This window comes from Lynx rufus, unplaced genomic scaffold (genome assembly GCF_022079265.1).
Source record: "Lynx rufus isolate CCGP_SWC_20201006 ecotype Redwood Valley unplaced genomic scaffold, mLynRuf1.p SCAF_4, whole genome shotgun sequence".
NCBI lineage: Eukaryota > Metazoa > Chordata > Mammalia > Carnivora > Felidae > Lynx > Lynx rufus.
Window position 1 is genome coordinate 55,944,138 of NW_025814856.1, and position 12,055 is coordinate 55,956,192.

General features: G+C 53.1%; 1 protein-coding gene across 5 annotated transcripts in view; it reads left to right on the forward strand.

Moving 5' to 3' along the window:
• Nucleotides 1-12,055, forward strand: part of NUP210 (nucleoporin 210) — a 109,341-nt gene that overhangs the window by 39,569 nt on the left and 57,717 nt on the right. For all 5 annotated transcript variants that reach the window (XM_047096015.1, XM_047096017.1, XM_047096016.1 and 2 more), the window contains exons 10-14: nt 99-239; nt 1,123-1,260; nt 2,264-2,419; nt 3,915-4,113; nt 9,172-9,317. In XM_047096015.1, coding sequence (XP_046951971.1) covers nt 99-239; nt 1,123-1,260; nt 2,264-2,419; nt 3,915-4,113; nt 9,172-9,317 — 780 coding nt within the window. The remainder of the gene's footprint in view (nt 1-98; nt 240-1,122; nt 1,261-2,263; nt 2,420-3,914; nt 4,114-9,171; nt 9,318-12,055) is intronic.

The window sequence follows — 12,055 nt, forward strand, 5'->3', positions numbered from 1 at the left end:
TCAGGCGGCCCCGTGGCCTGACCTCGCTCCTTTCCTGCATTCTGACTTCCGGACTCGTCCCAGAAGTGCCTCTCTCACCCATCCTGCCCCCCTTCCAGAATCTCCGCATCGACACCGTGTTACCTCCTGCGTTCTTTGAGGTGCTCGCTTCTTCCCAGAATGGCTCGTACCATCACGTCAGGGCGACAAAGAAGGGCCAGACGGCTATCGAGGCAGCCCTCACCTCCGTGGTGGACCAGGCGAGTTGGCACCTCCCTCCGTGTTCACCCCCCGCACCCTCCCAGGCCGGACATGAGCCCTGGGAGGCCGGGGACCCCCGGCTCAGCCTGGTGTGCTGCTCTCATGGGTACCGTGAGGGTCGCCTCCGTCTGGGCTCTCGAGGGCTGTCTGGTGGTGGGGCTTGGGGCTTTCCCTGTCCCCCGTCCCCATACTGGGTGCCCCTCTTCCCCTGCCCTTTGCCAGCCCCTGTGAAGGTGAGTCTGCCCTTCTGGGATTGGGGCAGAAACCCTGTTGGGGAAACCACGCTGGGCCCGTGTGTCTAGCTGTGCTGCAGCCAGGAGCCAGGAGCATCCCTTTGGCTGTTTTGGCTGCTTGGGTCCTTCCAAGTCCTTTCATTTAAAAGGCCGGTCAGTTTTAGGTGTGAGCAGGTTTTTACTGATTGGGAAATTGGCATGGGTGACGGGTGATCTCTTCCTACCCTGCACAAACCTGCCCCGGACCTGGAGGAGGCAGCTAGAGGCAGCAGAGAGAACAGCCTGGGGGTTAGACAACGATTCCTACCAGTCTCACTTCAGCTCTGGGGGTTTTGGGCAAGTTGCTTTCGTGCCCCATGCCTCAGTTTTCCTGCCTGTAAAGTGGGATAACCACATCGTCCCACCTGGGGTGCCATGAAGATGAAGTCAGGCAGCATTTACTTGAGTGGCTGTTACAGAGCCGTGGAAAGCTGTCTCCATGGAGACAGAGGAGGCTGGAGGGTATCCGGCATCATCCTTCCTGCTCCCCGACAATCACAAAATCTCCTTGTGACCTGATCTCTGGGGAGGGGTGGGGGTCTGCTTGGGTGCAAAAACTTCTGATGACCTGATTGTCATGGTGACGTGCAGCTCCCTCACCCCCTTGTAGGATGGAGGGGTCCACACGTTGCGGGTACCTGTGTGGAACCAGCAGGAGGTAGAAATTCATGTCCCCATCACCCTCTATCCGAGCATCTTGACGTTTCCGTGGCAACCAAAGACGGGCGCCTATCAGTACACAATAAAGGTAACTGTGACACCCCACATCTGGGTTCACTCCTTTGGGGGTTTCCATGGGATTAGGGCTTTTTGTCTATTCTGTGTCTTTTACTGTTACCTTCTAGTGGTCGGAGAGAATTTAAAATCGGGGACTTTTTATGCTTTTTCTACTTTCTGGGGTGTCCGTCACAGCATCATATTTTGGCAATCAGAAAAAACAAAAACCCAGATCAACAGACAAGGAAGCACAATAAAGAAAGCCTCGAGGGCACATTCAACTTCAGCATTTGTTTTTGTTAAAAAATAAAACAATAGTGATAAAAAAAAAAGGTTGTTTTCCAAAAGCAGTGTAAATATCCTGGGAGAAGAATTTGAAATTCAAGGCGAGAACATCTCTAACTGTCACCTATCAAGTGTTCTCGGTCTTTGATATGCACGCGCCCACCTGGCCTCAGTCAGCGGGCACTGACCGACTCCCATGGGGGCTCGAGCCCCGGTGGCCAGCACTGTCCCTGCTGTCTCCCTGGCCGTGACGACTGTCACCGGTACCTGCTGCCTGTTCACTCAGGTGTGTCCCCGTCCAGGGCTTGGGGTGCTGGCCCCCGATGTGGGGAGCCACTGGACTGCCTGTACTTCAGGGGAGATGGCTAGCAGCGGGGGGGCTGTGTGCCGGGAGGGAGCCTGTGCCTGGTCGGGGAAGCAGCTTCCTGGACCTTGCCGTGTGGCCCAGGGTCCTCCCACTCAGGTCTGGGGGTGCCGCCAGGTCTGGGGCCAGTGTCACGGGCATGTGCGTGTGTGTGTGTCGGCCACAAGGCCCCCACAGTATGAGGACCGGAAATGAGACCCGGTAGAGAGAGCGAGGTGGGGAGGCGGCCTCCAGCCGGGGGTCAGCTGGTGCTGCAGGTGGTGAGAGGCTGCTGACCGTGAGAGTCAGAGAGCGAGCGTGAGTGTGCGGCAGGAAGAGACGGACGGAGGGAGAGAGAGAGAGCGCGGGCAGGCAGGCGGGCTGATGCACTGGTTTTCCTCCCCAGGCCCACGGCGGGAGTGGGAACTTCAGCTGGTCTTCGTCAAGCCACATGGTGGCCATGGTCACCGTCAAGGGCGTCATGACCACAGGCAGTAACACTGGACTCAGTGTGATCCAGGCACATGACGTGCAGAACCCGCTCCACTTTGGGGAGATGAAGGTGAGACCTCGGGGGCCCCCGGACAGCTTGGGGGCGGGGTTGGGTGTGGGGAGAGGCACAGGACGGAGGTCTCCAGCCCGCCTCCTCACATCCAGCCTTCAGGCTTATTCAGAAGCACTTCGGCCCTCAGTCTTGGACTGGGTTTTGGTGGCTGGCAGGGTGATGGGGGTCAGGCCCCAGCCCCGCCCTTGAGGAGCTCAGGTCACAGCAGGGGGATGGGTGTGACGTCCCCCGCCAGGCAGGGGATGAGACCAGAAGGGGCAGGGTCAGCATAGTGAGAGTTTCTGGAAGGGGGACCAGGGAACACAGAAGACATGAGGTAACCAAGGGGTCATTCTAGAAAAGTCCTCAGACCTGAAAGGAATGAAATCTCCAAGTCAGAAGTGCTGCTGAGCGTTGGCAAATTCATGGTCAAAGGGAGGCCCCAGACTCCGTGAGACCTGGCTCTGACTCATTTCCTTCTCTGTACTGGAGCCCTGCACCTGGCTGTTGACCCCAGGTGGTGCAGGACCAACTCACGTGGCAAAGGCCGTGGGTGGTGGGTATGAGTCACTGCCATCCACCTTGGCCTTCTGACTTCCTGACCCTGACCCCGACCTCCACCTACCTCTATGACTTCACTTAGGCAGAAGTCAAAGCTCCTTACACAGTGTGTCCAGTCTCAACCTGCTCGTATATTATTTGGGACGTGGATGGACAGGTTGTCCTGGTCTTTGTATCTGGATCCACATAGAGACACACACACACACACACACACACACACACACACTCCTAAGGATCAATCTCATTCTCACGTAAAAAGGGTCGTAACTGAGACCCTTTAGCTACAGCATGATTGTCAAATTATGGATGAACTGTGACCACTGTCCTTCTCCCCCTGAGTTTCTTTAATCTCAGTACACGTGCTACCTTTCATCCAGTTGCTCAGCAGCCTGGGGACGGTTCCTCAAGAGACTGTGTAATGGCCCCAGAGGCCAGGCTGCCCGGCTCAGACCCACCGTCCAGGTTTTCTCAAGTAGAGGTGGCTAATAAAATCTTAACAAAGAGCCTGAGAGCACTGAATGAATTAGCAGTGTTTTTAGAACAGAACCTGGAGTGTGACAAGTTTTGTTCTATAGAACTGTCATCTGTGGGTGATGATGCCTCTCTCACCCTGTATTGTGGCCTTCTTTATATTCCTCCAGCAAGCTGAGCTGGTACGTGGCTCAGGACCTTTGCACCGACTGTCTCTGCTTCCCGGAATGTTTTCCCCCTACACTTCTGTCTGGCTGCGTCTGACATGGCTCTCAGGTCTGAGCTCCTGGGTCACCTTATCAGAGCAGCCTTCCCTGACAGCTCTGTCCCCCAATTCACTGCACACACCTGTCCTCCCAGCTCAGTCTTCCCACTGACGTGTCCTCAGTGCCCAGTGCACGGCAGCTCTTAGGAAACACTAGCACAGGCCCTTCCTCTCCCGCGGAGCCCAATGACCTCAGTCCACGCCGCTGTCCTGCAGGTGTACGTGATCGAGCCCAGCAGCATGGAGTTCGCGCCGTGCCAGGTGGAGGCACGCGTGGGCCAGACCTTGGAGCTGCCGCTGAGGATCAATGGCCTCATTCCTGGTGGGGCCGACGAGGTGGTCACCCTGAGCGACTGCTCCCATTTCGACTTGGCGATCGAGGTGGAGAACCAGGGCGTGTTCCAGCCACTCCCAGGTGAGCCAGCACTGATGAGTGGGCACCAGACAGAATGCCTAAGTTCTGAACAGGGGCTGCCCCCGATTGCCCACTGGAGGGCTTGAGACAGCGGGGGGCGGGGGGCGGGTCATAGCATGAGGAATGACATGTGTCCCCTTGTCCACCATCAGTGGTCTGGTCCGGCTCCTGCCCATCGTGTGACCCACCCTGTCATTGGGCTTTGGGAGCCCTCAGTTGCCACATCTCTAAAATGGGTGTCATCTTAAATAGAATCGCATGTCCTCGTGCCCTTTGCAGTGCCTGGATTTGCAGTAGGTACTCGGGATACCTGTTGGTAGGGACTTTGGCTGGTGACAGAATCCTGACACCTTGGTGGCATGAAGCGTGTCCACCCCTCAATGCACATTGACCTTTCCTCTTTGGCTTGCCCCGCGGGGCTTCGGTGGTAATGGTGGCGGTGGCAGTCAGTTTAAAGAACGTCAACCCCACCAGGTGCAGAGTAAGCACTCAGCGTGTGTGTGTGACTCATCAGACTTCGTGGGAGGGTGGGCTGTGGTTGGCCTACGTGTCAGATGAAGAGACAGGGAGCTGCTCTTCACGAGCTAGCTGCTCAAGGGCACAGGTGAGGGTGGGATACAGACCTGGGTGTGTCTGACACTGACCGTGGAGCCATCATCCCCTGAGAGGTGGAGACGGGGCAGCGAGGGGATTCCTGTGGATGAAGAAAGCCAAGGACTGACAATCCGGTGAGGGAGGAAGGTTCGGGGAGGGGTTGGAAGTAACAGGTGGGCAGGGCCTCAGTGGTCAGCCGCCCGGGATAAAGACCTCCGCGTGAGGAAGAGAGAGGCCCGCTGGGGCAGGAGAGGAGCTGCCCCCCTGCGCTGCCCCCGACGTGTGTCCGGGAGGGGAGTCTGCAGGCCGTGGCCCAGGCACCGGCTTGGCACCCAGGAGGTCCTGGGAATGGGGGACAAGTTTGGGATTCACAGCTATGGGTCTGAGCATCACTTCTTCCTCACATTGGCTGTGTGATGGTGGACAAGTTGCCCAGCCTCTCTGAACCTAAAGTCCTTATGGGTAAAATAGGGATACCCGCTCCTCACTAGCTGTGAGGGTTACGAACGAATGTCCCTCAGCCCAGCGCAAGAAGCATGTTTCAAGGAGATTGTTTCTGAAGGTGGCAGCCGAGACCAAAACCCGTGGCGTCAAAATTTCCCTCAGAAAGCTCCTGGAATGTCCCTTGGTGTAGAGTACGTGTGGCTTGGTGAAGCCTCGCGTATAGGGTCCAGGCTATATGAGAAATACATACCTTCCAGCCTGGAGCCTAGCCTAGCCACAGAGATGCAGGCGTCCAGAGGACCTGTGGGGCCGGTGACCAGGTGGGGCCAGCGGGTTGAGTGACATCTGTCTGGGGCCCAGGAGGCTCATGGAACAGGTGCTTGGGGGCAGATGTATCCCCACGCTAGGCTTCCTTCTCTGTCTGTCTGTCTCAGCTGAGATTGCCTGGTTGAGAGGACACGTGATGGGTCCCTCAGTGGCTGCAGCCCCAGGCCCCAAGACCCCTCTCGGTGAGTTTGGGGCTCCACTTTCTTCCTGCTGGAGTTGGCAGCTGGGGTCCCATTTCCTCCTTGTCCTCATCGCTGAAGCCCCCTTGGAAGCTCTTTGGCCGTGGGCACCATTGCAAGCCTTTGATGGAGCCCCAGGGCTCCGGGCTTGGCGGGGTGCTGTGACACCTGGGCTCCTGCTCCGCCCTGGCCCTTGCTCTGCTCCCAGCCTCGGCTGGTTTTCAGCAGCCTGTTCGCTGAGCACCTAGTAAGTGCTGTGCTCTGGGGGTTCCTGGTGAACACAAGATGCGTGGTGTCTCCTTCATGGCCCACCAACAACCAAGACAGGTGGTTCCACAGGCATTTACGGTGCCTGGGACGGAGTGGGCCGGCCGGCGAGCACAGGGACCGTGAGTTCTGTCCCACCCCTGGGCGTGCACTCGGCAGGAAAACCTGAACATATTCCTCGGCAGAAACATGCAGAAGTTGGGTGCCTAAGCCAGTTTGGGGATGTCTGGGAAGGCTGCTTAAATGAAGTGAGAGCTGAACCTGAAGGATAAGAGGGGGAAAATTGGGAGAAGAGTGTTCTGAGAAGCAGGAAGAGTAGGTCAGGAGCGAGAGACCGCAGAGGGAGTGACACGTTCCAAGTTTGGCCCCCGGTCAGGGCAGAGGTCGTGGGACGGGAGAGCCTGGCACTCAGGGAGTGCTGAGTCTCTACACCAGGCAGGCTGGGGCAGGGGGCAGAGGGCATCACGCTCAGGCCGCCCCGCCCCCACTCCCCAGCACCCACTTCCCAGCTCTGCAGAGGACCCGGCGTCCTGTCTCATATTCAGGGCCGAGTCCAGGAGAGCATTCGCCCAGCCTCTCTGAACCCGACCGGAAGCCAGCAGGGTCCACACTCAGACCTAGCATTGCCCTATTCGCTGTGTGTGATTGTGGACACAGGCCCACTGGGCAGAGCTGCAGTTTTCCGGGGCTCGTGGGCTCTGCCCGTGGACTCTATAGCCCACCCTTCCTGGCAGTGCGGGGACTTCTGCCCTGGCCACAGTGGTGGCCATTGACACAACAGCGTGCTCTGTTCCATGATCGCGCCAACCTGGAAACATCGCCAGTGCTCCTCAGCTGGTGAATGGATGAGCAGACTGACTGTGGGACACCCTCGCAGCACAGTATTCCGCAATAAAAAGGAACCGGCTTACTGATCATGGGACAGCACAGATGAATTTCAAAAACATGCTGCGTGACAGCCGCCAGACCCAGAGAATGCGCTTCATTGACGTGCAGTGGGGGGCACACCGATCCCCATGGAGAGAGAGACGGAGAGTACAGCAGTGGCTGCCGGGGACTGGAGAGGGGAGGGCGCCACTGGCCATGGATGCAGGTTTCGTTTTGGGAGATGAGATGTCCTAGAATTAGTGGTGGCAGTTGCCCAACTCTGTGAACGTGTTAAAAAACCACTGAATTGTGTGTGCACTCGAAATGGGTGATTCTGGGGGGCCTGGGTGGCTCAGTCGGTTAAGCGTCAGACTTCGGCCCGGGTCATGATCTCATGGTTCATCAGTTCGAGCCCCGCACCGCGCTCTGTGCTGACAGCTCAGAGCCTGGAGCCTGCTTCACATTCTGTGTCTCCCTCTCTCTCTGCCCCTTCCCTGCTCACGCTCTATCTCTCTCTCAAAAATAAACAAACATTAAAAAAAGCTAAAAAAAAAAATAAACAGGTGATTCTGTGACATGTGAGTTATAGTTCAATAAAATTATTATTTAATAAAACCCCAGAACCCTTAAACCATGATGTAAAACGAATGCCATAGTGCTTGCTTCCAGGGAAAGGGGTGAGCGGGGATTGCCTGAGAAGGAGCAGGAGGGAACCGTGGGGATAGGTCGTGTCCCACATCTTGGTAGAGGTTAGGGCTTCACAGGTAGACGCGTCTGTCAGAACTCATGGCATGGTCCGCTTAAGATCTGTACTATTTCACTATGTGTAAATTTGACCTTCAGGAAAGAGAACCATGAAGAAATATCGGACTGTGGATAATTATATGTATGCTAAAGCGTTTGGAATGAAGTGTACTGATGCCTGCAACTTACTTTTAAATGCATAGAAAAAAAAAGATCAGTGGGTAGGTGGGTAGGGGGATGGGTGGATATGTGGTAGGAGAAATATAGCGAAATATTCATTATAGAATCTAGGGGATGGGTATGTGGGGTTTCACAGAATTTTTTTCTAAATGTTTTCAAACAAAACAATAAAATACCGTTACACTCTCACTAGAATGCCTTTTTTAAAAATTGTGGAAAATGGGGCGCCTGGGTGGCGCAGTTGGTTAAGCGTCCGACTTCAGCCGGGTCACGATCTCGCGGTCCGTGGGTTCGAGCCCCGCGTCAGGCTCTGGGCTGATGGCTCAGAGCCTGGAGCCTGTTTCCGATTCTGTGTCTGCCTCTCTCTCTGCCCCTCCCCCGTTCATGCTCTGTCTCTCTCTGTCCCAAAAATAAATAAACGTTGAAAAAAAAAATTAAAAAAAAAAATTGTGGAAAATACCAAGTATTGGCAGGGATGCTGTGCAACAACTAGGAACAGTATAGTTTGATGTAACCATTTTAGGGAACATATTTGGCAGTGATGATGATATACAAACATACGCATGCTCCTGGGGAATAAGGACTAGGGGTGAAGATACCGGACTCTTAGGGATACGCCCAGCAGAAATGCTGAAATGCGTCCACCCCAGAAAACACGCATACGTGTTCACAGCAGCACCCTGCTTCAAAGCCCCACTCTGCAAACAACCCAGATGTTTGCAGTAGCATGGGGAAATCGGTCACTACGTATTCATGCAGTGAAGTCATATTTACAAATGCGGATAAAAGATGTACATTGTGCAAAGTGTAAGGAGAGCTCTCACCACCAGTGTTGAGCTTAAGAGGATAGACGCACAGGAGTTTATGCTCGGTGACTCCCTTCATGTAAAATATAGAAGCCAGCAAAATTAAGCTGTTAGAAGTCAGGTGACAGTGGTTTTCCTCTGGGGAGGGCTAGTGACCAGAAAGATCTATGGGAGATTCAGGGATACAGGTCATAGTGTTTCTCTAGATACAGGGTGTGTTCAGTTGGTGGGGGAAAAATATCATTATGAATAGTATGCTTATGATAATTGTATTTTGGTATGGGAATTATACTTCAGATTTTTTTAAAAAAATTTTTTAATGTTTATTTATTATTTTTGAGACAGAGAGACAGAGTGTGAGTGGGGGAGGGTCAGAGAGAGAGGGAGACGCAGAATCTGAAACAGGCTCCAGGCTCTGAGCTGTCAGCACGGAGCCCGATGCGGAGCTCGAACCCATGAACCGTGAGATCATGACCTGAGCCGAAGTCGGACACTTAACCGACTGAGCCACCCAGGCGCCCCGGTTCAGATTTTTCAGTTAAAAAAGTTAGATTGTGTATCAAGCCCAGGATGAAGGAGGGGCTGTCATCCTGTCATGTTTTTCTTGGCAAAGGCAAGTTCACAGGGATCGTTTGGTTCTCTTCTTACAGGGAGGCTGCAGCCAGGGTCTGAGCACTGCAGCGGGGTCAAGGTGAGAGCGGAGGCCCAGGGCTACACCACGCTCCTCGTGAGCTACAAACATGGCCACATCCACCTGAGTGCCCGGATCACCATCGCTGCCTACCTGCCCCTCAAGGTGAGCCCACCTCTTCCCCTTGATGCGAATAATTCAGTTGCTCTGGCAAATTTGTATTAAAACCCGATTGGTGGGGCGCCTGGGTGGCTCAGTCGGTTGAGTGTCCGACTCCGGCTCAGGTCATGATCTCACTGTTCGTGAGTTTGAGTCCCGCGTCAGGCTCTGTGCTGACAGCTCGGAGCCTGGAGCCTGCTTCCGATTCTGTCTCTCTCTGCCCCTCCCCTGCTCACACTCTGTTTCTCTCTCTCTGAAATATACAATGGAACATAAAAAAAAATTTTTTTTAAACCCTGATTGGTCAGAATAGCTTTTGGAATAGCTCCCGCTCCCTATCGTCATCAAACTGAAATCAGGAAGTGTGTAGAAGGAGCAGGGCCTCCCTGATGGCGGAAGGTGATTGTTGACATCTGTGGGGATGAAATGCTGTCTGCAGAGGATTCTGGTGCCTGCCTGACATCAGGTACCCAGCTGGTGTGTGAGTCCCCCTTCATCTCTCTGTGGCGAGAGGCCTTCAGAGCTCAGAACTCACTGCCTTGGCTTTGACACTGACTGCCGAGTTTGAATCCAGGTCTGACACCAATCGGTGGCATTGACTAGTTTAATTTTCTGGGCCTCTGTTTCCCTGCCTGTAAAATGGGGCTAATACAGCACCTAAATCATAGGGTTAGGGTGTGGATTAGCGGGGCTAGTGAATGAGAGGGGCTTAGAACAGTGCCTGGGAGGTAGTGAGTGCTCAGTAAGGGTTAGTTTAAAATACAGATGAAAGAGAACCAGACCTTCCTCCAAGGGTGGATGGGAAGGCTTCACACAGGCCCCGCCGCAGGAAGGAGACCTAATGCAAAGCCTGCCTCTCACACAGGAGGCCCAGAGAGGGTGAGTCAGCTCCCCCTTCAGGGGGCAAAAGGGTTGTCCCGGGGGACCTCCCAGGGGCCTCCCGGGCTGGGACAGTCAGCGCTTACATTTCCCTGACCCCCAGCTCCAGCCTGCAGGACAGTTCTGGTCCCCTTGGTTTTCGGCAACATGTTTTCTTCCCCCATGTTTCTCTCACCCATTAGAAGCAGGGTCCGTGAGATTAGAGCCTTTCACCTCTGAAACCCTAGCCTGGAGCATGGTGTCTGATACAGAGCAGATAACCACCAACGGGTTTTTTTTTTTTCCTTTTTTTTTTTTTTTTCAATTGAGGTATAATTGACATATAACATTATATTAGTTTCAGGTGTATGACATAATGATTCAATATTTGTGTATATTGTGAAATGATCGCCGCAGTAAGTCTGGTTAATATCCAGCACCGAAGGTACACATCTTTTTCTTGTGGTGACAACTTTTGAGATCTACTCTTAGCAACTTTCAAATATACAATACAGTATTATTAACTGCAGGCTTCATGCTGTGCATTACATCCCCGTGAGTTATTTATTTTATAACTAGAAGTTTCTACCTTTTGACTCCCTTCACCCATTTCCTACCCCACACCCCTCCGCAGCAACCACCAATCTATTCTCTGTATCTATGACTTCTTTCTTTTTTTTTTTTAGATTATACATATCATTGAGATCATACAGTGCTTGTCTTACTCTGTCTGACTTAATTAGCATAATGCCCTCAAGGTCCATCCATGGTGTTGCAAATAGGAGATTTCCTTCTTTTTTATGGTTAAATAATATTCCTCTGTGTGTGTGTGTGTGTGTGTGTGTGTGTGTGTGTGTGTATCATCTTTATTCATCCATCAATGAACACTTAAGTTATTTCCATATCTTGGCTATTGTAAATAATGCTATAATGAACACAGGAGTGCAAATATCTTTTTGAGTTAGTGTTTTCCTTTCCTGTGGTTAAATACCCAGAAGTGGGTATTATTTGAGAAGGGTTGTTTTGTTTAGAATGATGAGTGGGCAAATGTGTCCAGGCTTACCAGCCAGGACTGGAGCCAGGTCTCCTGACCCCCCCCCCCACACACACACCAAAATTTATATGAATACCTACTACACCAGTCCCGGCTCTACACCTTAGGGATACAACAGAGCAAAAAACACACAGAAATCCTTGCCCTCACGAACTGACATTCTAGCAGAGACAGAGGTGGAGACAGTAATAAGCCAATGCGTACCATGGAAAAAGGAAGGAAGGAGAGGGTGATAGGGAGGGTAGTAGAAGGGAGGGTGGCAATGTAAAATTAGGAAGTCGGGATCCCCTCACTGATCAGGAAGCACTGAGGGCTCAGAGAACAGGTTTCAAGACGATCGACCTCCCTTAAGATGGCGTCAGTCACTCTTGGGGAACCCCTGCCGGAGCCTTCCATGAGGTGCGGTTTCCCTAGGACCCTGAGGAGAGATTCTTCAGGGCTCTTCCTGGGTGCTTGCTTCATGACCAGACATCCCGATTATCTGGGGTGTGTGGCTGAAGCATCAGAGGGCACCGACTGAGCTCACTGTCCTGAGGTGGGATTAAGGGTGAAGATAATGTAGACGTGTCCCCGGTCAAGGCTTCCTGACTAGACAAGCTGTAGGAGAAAGATATGACTTTCTTTTTTTATCTTTCTTCTGTCTTGATAACAGTTAAGATCAGGTTTATTTACATGTAACAAAATCTAAAACGGTGTCTTAGCCAAAAGAGTTTATTTCTCTTTCACGTGAGAGGTCTTGCCTGGGGCTAGTGTGGCAGTTCCATAGTATCAGGGACCTAGGTTTCTGTCTTTCCTCATTCTAGTATGTGGCTTTCATCCCCAAGTTTGCCTC